Source organism: Diuraphis noxia, unplaced genomic scaffold (assembly GCF_037042655.1).
Source record: "Diuraphis noxia isolate RWA-SAM2 unplaced genomic scaffold, SU_Dnox_SAM2 contig0004, whole genome shotgun sequence".
In the NCBI taxonomy this organism is placed as follows: Eukaryota; Metazoa; Arthropoda; class Insecta; order Hemiptera; family Aphididae; genus Diuraphis; species Diuraphis noxia.
Window position 1 is genome coordinate 40,919,187 of NW_028301714.1, and position 17,339 is coordinate 40,936,525.

A 17,339-nucleotide genomic window follows, 5' to 3' on the forward strand; every position below is an offset into this window, starting at 1 on the left:
GGAAATTTCCCGGTATCCCGGTCATTCTGTCCGCCACTGGGTTGGTAAATTAAATTTTTATATTATTTCCCTGAAACAAACCAAATTTTAAATAAACTGTTTCTTATTTATCACTTGATGACATTGTATATATTTTTATCTTAATAATACTAAAACAAATTACTTTAATATCAACATAAATACATCAATAAATTCAGGTACTTAGCAACATAGGCTAACCGACAGTCTTAGAATAATTATTCATATTATTATGTTATGATTTGTCATTGAATTTAAATTTGGCACATACACTACACTATGAAGTTGAAAATCTAAGCGTCTTTAGCAGCTGTAACTAATTATTGTCTATTTAATGAGCAAACTACAGTTTTTATTTTATAAAAATAATACATTTTATGTGTAATTCCATGACGTCTTTATTTCATAATTGATTTAAAATTAATAACTCTTTGTATGAATATTATGTCTTTAAAGTGCAATTATTATTGAACCGTGAATTTTTGGTAACTTTTAGAGGTGGCTGGCGCTTATATTTTATTATACCACTTCAACATAATTTTTAGATTTGGCACAAAGTACAAACAATATTAATAATATTTCATAGAATCATATATTATAGGTATTTATAATATATTCAATATTGTAATAACATATGTAATCATAAATTTACTAATTGATCTTTTTTATCACACACAAGTTAAAAAATAAAAAACAAAAAAATAATATAAATATAAACTCAGGCTGTCAAGTTATTCATGATATTAATTAAATTATTGTCTAATATATTACTCATAGTGTATAATTAGGTCAAATAATTCAATTAATTACAAAATAACAAATTATTCTAACATATATTTTAATTATATTATAATAACTATATTATGGATACCTTAATAACCTTAATTTATTTGTAATTATTATTACATAAATGCTATACCTAATTATAGAATACAACCCATTTAAAAAAAATAAGTACCCATTAAGGTTATTTAATATTAAACGTTTAAAGTAGAATAATATAACAATAAAAAGGTAATTAGATAACTGCCAATATCTTATTGAGTAGTATTTACTGTTCAATACCCCGAATTAATTTAATTCAAAGGTAAATTAGTTTATACACTTTAAAGCTATGATATAGAAAAAAAAATTGAATTAGTACAACTAGTAAGATATAATGTACAACACCAATTTTCAACAAGTGTTATTAATATTAATAACTTGTGTACAAAACATTTATAAAACAATTCTAAAAATATAAAAAAATAATAGTACTTCATCTGAATGGCAAATCCGTAATGAGATTTTAAAAACTAATAACAGTTAGTAACAACTATTTCATGAATATTAATGTTGATTTAAGTAATTAATAAAAATTAATATATAATAAATAAGTATTATTTTCATAATATATTATATTTAATGTTTCTTATATGGTATTTTGAAACACTTGATTTTAAAATGATCAGCCATTTGTTTCACCTAAAATACATATGTAACATAAGTTAAAAATTGTGACCCTACATGATTTAATTTATTCAGTAATAATCAGATAAATTATTAGTGAAAATTATGCAAGAATACTTACAACACAGCCTCCATAGTATATGTGTGTCACAATGCTTATCAATGCCATAATGTACATACAAATTAACTCAATGGGAGGTAAAAACACACTAAATAATATAGCTACAATCATAAACGACAACAAATTGTTATGTGCTTCACATCGGGTCTTGCTCATTTGAGCCACAATCAAACGACACTGTAATTATTAAAAATAATTATCAATAAAACTGTACTGTACAATCAACTAAGTTAAAAACTGGTAAAAGACTATAATTTGATTCATTAATGAACATTGTTCGGTGTAGTTCCAACAATGTACATAGATATTGTATACTGTACTCCAGTTTTAAATGAAAAATGTATATCATATACCAAAATGAAACGAAAACTAAGAAGTTTAATTTTTGTACCATGTTCAGTATCTAAAATAGGTAAAATATACGTCAAATTATGGATTAATACACTAGTATGATCGAAACTTGAGCAAAATATTGTATAGTCTGCAAGGGTGTGTTTGTATTATAACTCAGTTAATTTATAATGTAAGCTTGTCATTGTTTTTCAGTGGACAATACTCATAAGCAAACAGCATGATGTAGCACAGATTCGTAGAAACAAGTTGAGAATATACCAGTGTATTTAGCCATGAGTCAAATGACCCTTGGTAGATAATTTAAGATAATTTAAATAATCATCAAATAAAGATAAAAAAAACATTGTGTATATACAAACAAAATAATTTGCTTCAACAAACATGGTTCACTGACAAAAAAATCCCGTCAAGTGTAATTAGCTTAATATATGGCATAATAAATAACTAATTTAAAACAGCTTATGTTTTACTTACACAAATATTTGAAAATATTGCTCCACTCATCATAAAAAATATTCTTGGATCCCTTTCAAGAATATTTGTTGGTGACATTTTTACCCATATTAAGCATAAAGACACAAATACAGTTAAAGGGACTAATGGTCGACTACCTTCTAGGATACTTAAATTTTTGCCTGTTTTATCCCTGTAACTTCTATAAAAAAAAATTAAATATTAATCACAAATGAACTATCAACAAATTCAAAGAAATTAATTTTTACTACTTACATATAAATATTATAAATTGAGACTGGAATATTTGTAATGAAAGTGGTAAAGTAAAATGTTATTTCCGTGACATGTCCAAAGGAATAATTATTTATCAATGACATTTTCCATTTTTCTGGACCAAAAATAGCAGTAAGTCCGAAGAAGAACACTAATCCCTAAAAAAAAAATATAATACATTTATGATTTAAAAAAGAGGAAAATAGGTAACTGCTCATATGTATAGTAGGTATATTTGAGTAAGTCACTATAATATGTGTATGAAATTTTAGTTCAATAATAAATCATTTCAAACAAAAATTATCCTTATTCACTAAACATAAAAACAGTAAAAATCACTTTTGACGCTCTTCACAGAACAAGTTCAAATGAGTGCCTTCTGCAGGCACTAACTAGTATCATAGTAAACAGTCTTATGCAGGAAAGCATCTTAAGTAAGTCTTAATATAATACTACAATTATATTGTTATTAAAGTAATTTTTTTTTTATTAGTAACAATATGGTAGATTGAATTAATTTGTGTGATAAACATTGAATTTAAATGCCTTCATATGTATTGTATATAATAATAAATATAATATCCACAAATAATAATATTAAATTACACTAACTAAACAACTGAAATCTTTATTCTTTGTTTAATTATTTAATTTCTAACAAAATTTAACTTTAAATGCTTGTGAAAATATATTGTGCTTATGTATTTTTAATATATGTAAATGGCAATAAAAAAAAACTTATCAGGAACCTTATATTCAATTTCCAAGGTTCTTGACTGAGCAAAACTTTTTACTGCCTGTTATAGAAAATTTCAATACATAGCCCAAAATTAAAATATCATCATGTTCATAAAACTCTAATATAAATATTTTGTGAACATTTCAAGTGTTTTATACAGTTATTAATTTTTGAATAAATACAGTGATTTTTTAATGAGATATTGTTTATATAACTAGAATGAATTTGCTAGCATAAACTACCTTCAAAGTTAAAAATCAATGTATTTTTACTTTTCCATAAAGCGATGACGGTCAGAAAAAAAAATTATATTTTGACTCACACAAAATCTAAAATGAAATAACATTTTATGAAAAATCAAAATTTTGAGATTTAGAAATTTGATATACAGTAGAAGCCGCTCATAAAGAACATGGATAATTGTATTAATAATTAATCATATTAATGAAACAAAATTTCTAGGAACAGACAGCTAAAAATAAAACTCAATACAGGTTTCTACTGTATTTTACTATAAAAGATAAAAAAATATACTCATTATTAAAATAACATAATATGAATAAGAAAACAGTAAGATTTATAAAACAATAAAGGTACAACAATTTAATTTAAATTCAACTTACAACCATTGAAAAGTCATAACTCCATGGCAAATATAATACTCCAGTATTATACTTTTCCCAATGAGCAAGATAAAAATTAATGAAAACCATTATACAAATGTAATACATCCTTATTGGTTGAATAGTATTCGGATCATCACGTCCAAATATTGAATAAAGTGCAGTTGGAATAAAAACAGTTGTCCAGGAATCCAAACCGTGGTCAAACAGTTCACCTAGTGGACCACTTGTGCCTGTACGTCTAGCCTGTTTACCATCAAGACCATCTAATTTTTTTTTTAAATAATTATAGTTTTGATCATAATTCTTAAAAATATTAAATATAAATACCAAGAGAGTATGAAATGAAAATAAATAAAGACACAACGCCAAAAACCCATCTTGGTATTGGATCACCTTTATAATTTATTCCAGACACATAAAAACCATAGTCATAATAAGCAAGGAGAAGTGAAGCTCCAACAGTAAACAGAAAACCAACAAATGTTAGTAAGTTTGGTGCAATCCATCTTGGAGTAACCTATAATTTTAAAAAAAAATGTTAAATAACCAATATTTTAAATCATTAACACTAATTTGTTTTGTTAAGTACCTATAACAGTTTAAATTGTATAACACATTACTTTATTAATAATCATAACACTTACTTTAATTAATGCGTTCCAAAATGGATGCATAATGTATGTACCCAAAGGATTTGTATCAATTGCATTATACTAAAAAAAACAATTTATTTTGTTAGTTATTTTAAATATATATAAATGAAATTATAAAAAATACAAAAAGCTGTTTAGATATTATAATATATAATATTATAACATATATTCAAAGAACTACTAAAATTGGTACCTATTTAGTTATTTACTAACAAATATTCTGATAGTTTGCTTAGAAAAATCTAATTTCATAAGCAATAATTGAATGTTATTAATACATTTATATTTTCCATTAAAATTTATTTAAATAAATTGATACTAATAAATTATATAAGGTGTAATTATAAAAAAACAAATATTATGTTAATATATTTTGTAAACAGGGATGTGAAGTGCTGTCAACGAGATATTTTAACTACCTAACACATAATTCAAGTTTAGAATAGAATTATTATACCAATATTTTTACTAAATTTAATTTGATACCTACTTTAAAGTATTATACCTAATAGGTTAGGTTAGGCTAGTATCCATAAAAAAGGTAATCAAACATATCAAAAATAAATTTTGTAGGATTTATTAAATAAAAAAAAATCTTTTCTTGTCTTTATAATACATTGTTTATAATAATATTAATAAAGGTGATTACTTCCTAAAATTGAATAATAATATTAGGGCCAAGGTTAATACAAAACATAAGGCATAAAATATTTATTAAAATGAGCTAAAGATTAAATACAATTTTAATCCATATTTAAGGTATGATAAAAATATTAAAATAGAATTCCTGCAACACAATATCTTTTAATTAAAACAACTATTGTTAACCATAACTGGATTAAGTATTAAACAATTAAATTTGAATTTTGATTTATAAAAAAATCTTTATTACTAAGGAGATTAAGATTAAGAATTATAATTATTTCTAAATAAGATGAATTACACCGTATGAAAACAATATTTAAATATTGAACATGATATGACTAATACTAATAATTACTTAACAACTAAACGGGCATAACTTTAGCAGGTATGCACTATGCAAGTATTATAATTAAAAATGTGTCAACAAGCACTTACTTTATAATTGTCAAACCCATCAAGATGGTCCTTATTAAGATAGAGGTTATCAAACACCATTGTGTATACTTATATCAATTATTTAAAATTCTGTAACCAAGCAATCAATAGTTTAATAAATTATAGAAAATAAAAACCAATTAGGAAACACTTGTAAAGTTGTAACTGGTTTTCATGGAAGCTATTTCATACCTGATTTACAAATAATCTCTTAGGTTTAAGCCAGTTTGTTGTTAGTGAATCAATACAATAATTATTGTAATTAGAATTGAGTAATGAGATGAGATTATTGCTGTGTAGGGCTTGTGATTATACATAGGTCTGTTTCATTTGCGGAAAAAAATATTAAATACATTTTTATTTATTCGTACAAAGAAAATTAAACTATAGAGGATCATAAATACAGATCTAAATTAAAAAGAAACACGGCGCATATTTGATAATGTTCAATTGTTTTGTTGAAACGCTAAAAAAATTAAAACTAACACTCGATCCTTGAACTTTGTATTGCTAAGTGCTTAACGCTTACCGTTTTTTTTCCACTAACACTAATACCACCACCACCACCACCACCGCCACCGGTAAAATATCATGCATTCATGTCATACTCAAGCCAACGCAGAGACCAATATTGAATGATAAGTAATAGCTGATAATGGTTCAGCTTATCATTCGAAAAATGCCGATCGATTAAAAGTTGTGCTTATCACTGAACACGAATACCACAGTGCACAATGTCTGCCGACCACAGGGCTACAATTTACTAACTAAAAATTATCTAGCACACAAATCCACAATAATCAGGGGTTAAAGTGGGGGGGACGCAGGAGGACTCAGTCCCCTTACCTCTGACGGCGGTTAAAAAGCGTCCCCTTTAACAAATTAGGATTTTATACATTAGACATTATACATAAAATTATATATGGAACGCTTAAAACTTTTTGGAAACATTAGTCCCCTCTGGAATTTTTTCCCACTTTAACCTCTGACAATAATCTAATTATAGTGGCATAAAGTATGAATAACAATAATAACATAAATCTTTAAAATTATTTATTCTATAATTCTATAGTTTATGATTATACGAATAAAACCATTAAAATTCCGAAATCAAAATTGAATATAAATTATGGCAAAGTTAAATTTCAGGGGTGGAGGGAGGAAATGCCCATAGCCCATATTACCCTCCTGAGGTACACTACTGAGGTTTATTTTATTTTAAAAAGTATCTACCTAGGATTTTTTAATTTTAGTCCATCAAGTTACCAACTTGATTTAATTTGCAATTGCTTATTAAATAATTTAAGAACTATCCTCAAAGTTGAAAATCTGGACGAAGTATAGTGTAGGTATATCTTGAGATATTTTATTCTGTGGTTAAAACTTAACGTCTTTACCTTTGCTGCTTATTAATAATAGCGACGTCACACACATACACAATTGTAAAATCAATAGGAACATTTATCGTTCCACCCAGACTAAGTCTGGCAAGTCTATAAAATATGCATTTTTATTTTACAAGCATTTCATTTTGTTTTTTTTTTAGATATTTTTAATTTTTTTTATCATTTTTTTTACCTGACATACAGGATGATGCTCGGTGATATATTTAAGTTTTTAGTCTTTTCACACTCAATATTTCGAAAAATGTCAACTTTAAAAAAATATTTAGTTTTACATGATTTTATGTCGTTTTAAAACAATAATAATTATAATAATAACTAGAATATTATTCGGAGTATTTCAATCTTTAAAGATCAATAGGTATTCGAAAAAATAGTTCATTAGTTGTAGTTTATTACTTATAGGCATTTCAAGCTTATATAATACAAGGTGTAAATAAGATATAAGTGATAGAACAAACTTTTGTTCAAAATAATTTTTTTATTTATTTATTAATTTTTTTTTTTTGTTCATTAAGTGACTCAACGCTATACATATATATAATAATTTTTTTATGTTTATTTTTAGTACTGAAAATTAAAAAAATGTTTATTAAAAAAATGTTTAGATAAATTCAAAATACCTAGTCTATATTTGTGAATCTGATTATATGAACAATTTTTATGTGGAAAGGATTTATCTTAGTCAAGTAGTTTCTTTTAAAATTCAATATTTTTTTGGTTGAATTAATTTGGAAGATGTTAACTTTAAAAAAAATATGATTTCTGAGAATTTTCTGACGTGAGTTTATTTCTTAATATAATATTAATTATTTTTGTCATATACGTTTAATTAGCATAAATGTTTTTTTTTTTCGTCAGGTCTTTGGTTTGGTCCGTATATATGAGCAGAACGGAGTGGAACAGGGATACCGGATACCGGATTGTAAAATTGAAAAATATTCCCTAAAAATTTACAAAATTACTAAATACGCAAAAATATGCACTGTAATAAATTAATAATAAAGTAATTTTTTTATATTTTTTTCGTAATGTCGAGAAACGATAAAAATAGTAAAAATAGTCATTTAGATCTTCACAAAAGTATCTATGGGTTATAATCATGGGCATCCATGTGCCCCCTCCCCCCCTGGACAAAAAATAATATGAAACAACTGTAACTATATAGGTATATATGACAATACAAATATAACATGCATATTTACATTCATATGTGAAAATAATAACATTAAATCTTTACTATCTTACATTTTTTATTTTTTTTTATTTTGACCCTCCTTAAAATTTTTCCTAAGGGCGCCCATGGTTATAATATATTAGAATAATTCATTATATTTGTACTGTTATTTAATTTTTTCTTACAGAAATCAATAATATTTTTTAATAGGTTAGGTATACATTACATATTAGTATACCTGGCAACCTTATAATATAGTGACCATGAAAAACCCACTGCTACAGTTTAGTACCTATTATTACATTTTCAATAAAGTCCATTAGCTGTTTCCGGTTTGAAAACCAAGAAGAATTCCACATTTGGCATATAATAGGCATAATTATTATAGTCATCACATTATGGTATATAGAATTTATTATATTCTGTTCACTTGGTATTTAATAGGTATATATGGATATAATGTATAATAAATGTATCTAAATAAGTAGTCTAGGTACATATACTTCATCAGAAACTTAATTATTTACTTCCGTCAAATAATAAATTATGAATTAATAAAATGCTTCAAGTTTCTAAAATTCACACTTTTTGAATATTATAACACAAATCTAAAAACGTTTGATTAGAAATCATTATTTTAAATTTTTAAACGAAAATATTATCCAATTTCATCTAAATTTTAACTTAAAAACTTCAAATGATCATTGAAAATTGCTGTGAATTTAATATCAAATGTTTTTTTTTTTTAATTCCACTAACTTATTAGTTATTGGTGTATTACATTTTAAATAATTTTGACACTTAATATTTTTAATCTACAATTATAGAAAACAAACTAAAACATCGTTGATTAGAATAGATATCTCGGAATGAAAAAATATTTAAATCAAATTAGTATTGAAAATGCTAATATTTGGTGAAAATTTCAAGTATAAAAATCTTCATAATCATAATGAAATATTTAAGAATTTTTTCTACTATAAAATGTCTAGTTATATATGAATATATAAAAATAGCACTCATCATTGTAAAATCATTACTTTCATCATTCCATTCAGAATCTAAAAAACTTTTAGTACATTAATATATTTTTTGTTATGTAGACACTAGAAATATAGTATTAGTAATTTAAAATTTTGAGGTGTTCAATACCTATATTAGAGATTTAGAGCTAGTTTATAAAATATTTTTTAGAGCTAAATTAATTAATTATTTAATTTTGTATTTAATTTTTACATTATAGGTATAAGTCTTATGAACATTTAAGCAGACTTATGGAGGGGAATTTAACCTATAACTATAAAGTTTATAGAGGCGGATATTGTGTACGAGGACAAACATTGAAGCATATAGCGAAACCCGGTACCTATATGGCTATATATAGGTTTGTACAGAATGCGATATTCAATGATATTTGATACTCGTTCAGTCGTTTGATTCCTTTCAAGATGAGATCGTTATTGATTTTAATCACCGTGTGCTTTGTGTTGTCGTCGGCAGGTACAGGCAATTTTAAATGATGGAAATTAACACCATTATTATTAATAATAATTAATTATTGTGTCAATTATTTTTAGACTCCGCTGTAAACTGGACCGTGGATGATAACACACTACCAGAATCCTTACCAGATTTGATGCGTGTCAATAATTATAGAAATGAAGAAATTCAAAACGCGCTGTTTTGGGCGTATAAAATTCAGTACGATGTCATTTCAGAACATATCGGTCGCGTATACGATGCAGAATCACCATTAGAATATTTCAACGATGTATTGATTTTACCTAAAACCAGAACATCATTAATAAATTCCAACTTCGTATTCGAAAATAATACCGTCAGTGGTCTAATGAGTTTAAAAAGCAATAATGTTATCATACGATGGTCGCAAGATCGGGTAAGCTATAATTTCAAATTTAAATTATTACAATGAAATTTATTTTAGATGCATAATATGATCATAATATCATATATAAATATTAGTGGGTAGTAGCTCAATTATAATATATTATAGTTCTAAAATTACAGTAAGCTTCAGCCTCATTCCCTTATCATATTATTCAAAATCAGGCATGTAGTCCTAAAGTTATTTGTGAGTATGCTACATATGTGGCAGCTTTTGTCATCAACCCAGGCCCGTAGCCACGGTGGGAAAGGGCGTTGCCCCCTTAAAAATATTAGACAGACATTGTTTTATATATAACACCCCCCTCCCTAAAGTTTGCTTTGCCCCACCAGAAAATTTGGTCTGGCTACGAACTGCACCAACCCCTCCACCTCCACCTCATTTCATTTATATAAATTAATAACATATAATTAGTTATTATTTTATTAAGTTGATTTTAAATTATAATAACTTTAACAATGTAATTAATATTATTATAAAGTATATTTATTTACCTAATACATAATATATAATAATACTTCTGTCAGCTAGTTTAAAACAAGTTTTGTGAAGTGGGTATACGCATGTTTTTCAGCGCATACTTCCGGTCTCAAGTTTTTTTCTTTAGTATGCTCTCTTTTAAAAATTTGAAAAGTGGGTATGCGCCGCATACTCACGCATACCCTCCACTACATCCCTGTTCAAAATAAAAACAACATTCATCAAACAATAACTGACCAATAAACACGGTTATAGGTATACTGGTATAATAATATTAGATTAAAATTATTTTTATTTTAAGTTAATATTTAAATATTATATTATGTACAAATGCATAATTTAAGGAAAGGGTCTTGAAATTGTTCTGGTTTTTATTATTTTTAAGAGGGGTACCATATAGATCTCTTATTTCAAAAAAGGGCGCCACGAGACAAAAAAGTTTGGGAACCGCTGATATAAGCTAAAACAGTGTGAATCGCAATAACAGTTAAGAGGACTCAGGTCTTATATTATGTGATATACCTACTGATATGTTTTAGTTAGATACATAATATGTGAAAAGCGATTTCATATAACCCCCAGAATGAGTAGTCAGCATTATATAATATAGTCTCAGTAATAGTCTTCAATGGAAGTGTTTGTACAATTTTATAAATTATCATATAGACGGGATTACTCGTATTATAAGATATAAAAACTTACTTACTTATATATTAACATATTCTTACTAACTAATAGTCAATACTTCAATAGATTATTAATTAATTGACTAAAACAAATTAGAATATTATAATGGGTAAAAAATTAACATATAAATATCCTCTCTCTGCAGTTATTGACAAAAATAATTCACCGTGTTTGGTTGATATAACATGATGCAGGTAACAACAGATATAACTTGGAAAGAACTACACATTGTAGGCAGATATACATTTGTAGACGAGTGGAGATACGTAACTGGAAAATATAAAATTACCGTGGAAAACGTTATGTACCAGAACGACACGCCGTTATCCAAAAACATAGAGTTGTATCCTTCTTCAGCGCCAAATTCAGCCATATCTTATAGTAAATTTAAGACTACCTTTACTGGACACAATTTTTCAATTCCAGACGGATTTTTGGCTACACGGTAATTTTAGAAACAACTAATTTTAATATCTATAAAGACCTCGTTTAAAATTAATTATTATTTATTACACTCGAATCATTAACAATAAAAATAAATATATTATTCATTATTATTATAGTCTATTAGCGATCGTATTATGTAGGATGATACACTGAGAATACTCACTTATAAAGAAATAGTTTGGATTACTTATAAGTCTAGTCTTCTGTGGTGATACAAACTTTTCTTTTTTTCTAATAAAAGCTTTTTGAAAATGTCGATGTAGGTACCTAATTCAAAATTCGATCGAATAGTTTCTCAGTTATCAAAATGTAAATATAAAAGAACAAGGATATCTAATAGTTCTCAAAAAAGGTTTTAAAAAAATAAAAAACAGCTGTTATATTGGATTTAGTATTTATTATACTTGTATTATTTTAAAAATAATGAATGCTGATAATCATCATTTTAAGAAATCATTAGCTAAATAATTTACAGTAGAAAAGGGTAGGAGGTCCTCATTTGAAAACTATAGTATTTATAACCACTACTGAATGCTTCAATCAGTATGAACAATTTTAAGACTTTTAAAATATGTCTTTGAGTATATACTCATATTCATATATACCTATTTGAAAATGTTAAACAAAGAAAAATAAGGGTGAGCATGTTGTAAACTACCTATCATAATATTATACATTTATAAATATTATTATATTTTAGTATAGTCGTATTGAGACTGAGAGTAAAGAATAGAGACTCATGTTTTTTGATTTCGATAATTTGTAAAGTGCCCCATGATCCCTAAGTCCTACCTAAAGCTGTTCTTATAAAGTATAGTCTCACTTTGATCTATATGTGTAGTATTGTTTAATAACTTCATTATAGGCTATAGTCTATATCCTTAAAAGCATGATTAAAATTACTGTCTCCAATGCACGTTGTAGGTATTTCTTGGAAGAAGTGGCGTTCGGACACATCGCGGACTATGCTCTGGAAGTGACACGGAAGAACGTGACGTCAGCTATCAGAGCGGCCATCCAGCCGTACGTGCAGTATAGGAATCGGTCAGACTCACACTTCCCACCCACTGCCGGTTGGCTGGACGACGGACGGTTCTTCGCCATCATTGTCCCGTTTGTCGACGGCCTGGATAAAGCGTTGCAAAAGGTCAACTCGGTGTGGACCGAACCGAACACGGGGGCCCTGATGGTCACCGTCGAGCACACGTTGCACAACATCAACGGTACGTTTAATCTGCACGTCGTCTCACGGCTGTCGGAATTGCAGCAGCCCAGCCGCGTAATCGATTTTTTCATGGACAGGGTCAGACTAAGCATCACGTACGACGTACTTAGGCCCAACTGCCTTTGTTCAGCCATCGTGAAGGTGTACAAGATCACCTCGCAGCCACGTGACACTCAAGACGACACGGGACATCTGCCAATAGTGGCCACCGCTTTCGCCAACGCCGTCAAAGATCACTTGTCCAACGGCTCGTGCTCGGCCATCGCGAAAACCAACAAGTACGGTACCAACCCATGCTAATGAATTTGGACACAATTATAAATAACCAAATATTTTTATATATTTTAATTTATTATTATACATATTTGCTAATATTTTTCGATGTGAATATTATATGAAACGTAATGTTTAGGCAATTTTATAAGATGTAATATTATAACGTGATGCTTGGACCTGAACTGAGTAAGATATAACTATTTATAATTTATATCATGCGAGAAGATATTGAATGATTTATAAATAAAACGAACGTACGTGCATTAGTTGTGTAATTATTTAAGTTGTATTTATATTATAATAGTATACATTTTTTAAAATTCTGAGCAGAGCAATGAATGTGCTGATTTTACAACGATTTGTTTTCATATGTATATACCTATACGTAAATAACAGATGGTTATCGCTTACACTCACTCGACATTTACCATACAGCAGAGTGGTTAGGTTACCCTACCTACCAGCTTTTACTCGTTTTCATTCGGATAAATTAAATTTTCAGACATACATATATATTTAGATATAATTAAAATAAATAAATGAAAAAATCGAAAGTCATTCTAAGGTAAAATTAAAGACCTTATATCGAATTAAAATCTGTTATCCAGAAGTTTTATAAATAGTTATTGGACAAAAAATAACGAAAAGAAACTCGCGTAGTAAAGGATCGGAAAGTATAGTGATGTGTGTGATGCGCATGTGTATGTGGAAGTTATGATAGATGTATATACCATTGAGTAAATAATAAACTTATATAATCATAATTTACTCACACACAATAGCTCGGCTCAAAGATCATATTCATTATATTGCCTATATTGAACTACTTAAAAATGTATCATACTTTGTAATAATATAGCTAATATTCATATTCTATAGAAAGTTCCAATTATACATTGCAATTTTTCAATATGATATTTTAAAATGATTTATATGTAATTTGTCCGTTTTTTAGGGTGTTCTTATAAATATTATTTGCCAAGCACTTTTCAAGTTTAAATTATTACTTAAGGAAGTTATTCTCAATTTTCCTCAAGTTTCTTGAAGTGTAAGAAAAAAAGCAACAAACCAAAACCTAAAAAAAAGGCGGGTAAGTCGTGGATGTCGCTCTGCTGTACAGACTGTACAGTAGGTTACAAGTGGGTTACTGTAATGGATGGAATTAAATTTGAATCCAATGATATTATATCATTGTATACGAAAAACGATTCTGAGCGAAGACGGTTTATCTGTCTAGGATATATTATAGATTATTAAAAATTTTCAAATCTTAGATTTAAAAAGAAGATTTTTTATGAATTTCTAGTTTGAAATAATTTGCGAATTTTCGTGATTTTTACATATGTTGTCAAAATTCAAACTTTGAATGCTTGTAAAAAAAATTGTGACTACGCATTTCTTTTATTTTTCAATTGCTATTGTAAAAATATGATAGGAGCTATGTATTAAATTTTCAAATCTTAGATATAAAAGGAACATTTTTTATGAATTTCTAGCATAAAATAATTTATGGATTTTCGTGATTTTTACGTATGTTGTCAAAACTCAAACTTTGAATACTTGTAAAAAAAAATTGTGACTGAATTTATTTTATTTTTCAACTGCTATTGTTAAAATGTGTTAGAAGACTTGTACTAAATTTTAAAGTTTTTTTACCGAACAAATACATTTTTATCGATATTTATAGAAAAAAAAACTAAAAAAGTTGAAAAATTAAAATGTCAGTAAACAGCTCAAAACAAATCTAAATATTTTGAAAATGCCTATATAAACATTCAGAGAAAATTTCAAGTATCTGCGGTCATTTGTTTTAGACTTTTAGAGTTACACCAAAATAAGAAAATCACTAAATGTGAAATCCAATGGAAATCCAATGTTGTAAAAATTTAAATTTCAAATGCTCATAAAAATTTAATTTGAATTTCCGGTGGACTTTTTATTTGTGATAAAGATTGACAAACTTGTAAGGAATCTTGTATTAAATTTTCAAATCTTAGATTTAAAAAGAAAATTTTTTATGAATTTCTAGCTTAAAATAATTTGTGAATTTTGGTGATTTTTACATTAATATGTTGTCAAAACTCAAACTTTGAATGCTTTTAAAAAAAAATTGTAAATATGTATTCCTTTCATTTTGCAACTGCTATTGTAAAAATATGTTGGGACCCTTGTATTAAATTTTCAAATCTTAGAATTAAAAAGAAAAACTTTTATGAATTTCTATCTAAGATAATTTGAACATTGCCGTAATTTTTACGTATTTAGTCAAAATTTCAACTTTAAATGCTTATAAAAAAAAATCGTACCTACGAATTTTTAATATTTTTTAACTGATATTGTTACAATGTGTTAGAAGCCTTGTATTAAATTTTCAAGCTTTTCTACCGAACAAATAAATTTTTATCGATATTTATAGAAAAAAAAACTAAAAAAGTTGAAAAATTAAAATGTCAGTAAACAGCTCAAAACAAATCTAAATATTTTGAAAATGTTATCAAATATATAAAATGCCTATATAAACATTCAGTGAAATTTTCAATTATCTGCGGTCATTTGTTTTAGAGTTACACCAAAATAAGGATGTCGCTAAAAGTGAAAATCCAATGTTGTAAAAATTTAAATTTCAAATGCTCATAAAAATTTTAATTGAATTTCCGGTAGACTTTTTATTTGTGATAAAGATTGAAAAACTTGTAAGGAATCTTGTATTAAATTTTCAAATCTTAGATATAAAAGGAAAATTTTTTATGAATTTCTAGCTTAAAATAATGTGAATTTTCGTGATTTTTACGTATTTTGTCAAAATTCAATCTTTGAATGCTTATAAAAAAAAATTGTGACTATGAATTTATTTTATTTTTTAACTGCTATTGTAACAATATGTTAAGAGCCTTGTATTAAATTTTCAAGCTTTTCTGCCCAACAAATAAATTTCTATGGATATTAATTTAAAAAAACTAATAATGATAAAATAATTGTTTGAAAACAATTAATATTTAGTTATCAATTAGTATCACACAAATACACAATTATATTGTATCATTGTTAATTTTATTATTATCATAGTCATATTATGGTATTTATTATATTATGTATGTTGCACTGTTGCAGTATGTATGTAAAATACTAATATGTTATATAAATTTATAATAAGAATTTAAGTATGATTAATATTAATCAACACAACATACATTGCAATAAAATAATTTGCCTACACACATTAAATATAAAATTTATCTTTTAAAATAATTAGAAAAAAACAAATCATCAATTAATATCCATTGAAAACCCTCTTATTGAAAAAATTACTCTAACGTATTTTAAATCAAGTCATATCGATAGTTAATGGTTTTTGCAATTAGTATTGATAACCATAAAACTATAAAAACATTTTATAATTAGATTACAAAAAATGATCAAATTAAATATGACGGAATAGGAATTATGATGATTTAACTATTTAACTAAACATCTTCAACTTCTATTAAATTAATTTCTTTATCTCAACTTTATAAATTAAAATGATAAAAACATTAAAAACAGTTTGGTGCATAAATTATATAATTTTTTTTTTCATATAAATATATAACGTTATTTTAAATAACTAAATGTTTTGCGTTTTCTCTGACTGTTTTATTTTAAATAAATCTAAATTATATTGATTATCTAAATTATTTTACTTAATCATCGCTTTCACAACGTTTGATTTTTAATGTGTGTTTCTTTAAATCAGTACGGAGTGATTTATCATGATTTTTTCGTTTTGAAATGTTCAATTAACTGTCAACTTTAATATATTTATAAATTTTAAGATAGGTATTTAGATATAAATATTTGAAATGTTATAGTTTATTTATTTTAATTTTATATATGATGATAAAAATTATTCTCGGTCAAAAAAAGCTTAGAATTGAAGCTACCACTTCGGGAATCAAAAATATAATGACATGATTTTTTTATTAACACTTG

General features: G+C 26.2%; 2 protein-coding genes across 2 annotated transcripts; one reads left to right on the forward strand and one right to left on the reverse strand.

Annotated features, from left to right (window-relative positions):
• Positions 1-591: 591 nt before the first annotated feature.
• LOC107168685 (ethanolaminephosphotransferase 1) lies at positions 592-6,325 on the reverse strand. The gene is made up of 9 exons (XM_015518175.2): positions 5,962-6,325; positions 5,770-5,859; positions 4,681-4,749; positions 4,364-4,553; positions 4,034-4,299; positions 2,672-2,829; positions 2,417-2,597; positions 1,589-1,765; positions 592-1,482 (listed from the first exon to the last, which is right to left on the reverse strand). The coding sequence occupies exons 2-9, from the start codon at positions 5,827-5,829 to the stop codon at positions 1,420-1,422; spliced, it is 1,164 nt and encodes a 387-aa protein (XP_015373661.1). The 5' UTR covers positions 5,830-5,859; positions 5,962-6,325; the 3' UTR covers positions 592-1,419.
• A 3,413-nt stretch (positions 6,326-9,738) lies between these two features.
• LOC107168690 (uncharacterized) lies at positions 9,739-13,633 on the forward strand. The gene is made up of 4 exons (XM_015518183.2): positions 9,739-9,849; positions 9,927-10,246; positions 11,617-11,867; positions 12,794-13,633. Exons 1-4 carry the CDS (start codon positions 9,798-9,800, stop codon positions 13,392-13,394), a joined length of 1,224 nt encoding a protein of 407 aa, XP_015373669.1. The 5' UTR covers positions 9,739-9,797; the 3' UTR covers positions 13,395-13,633.
• The last annotated feature ends 3,706 nt before the right edge of the window (positions 13,634-17,339 follow it).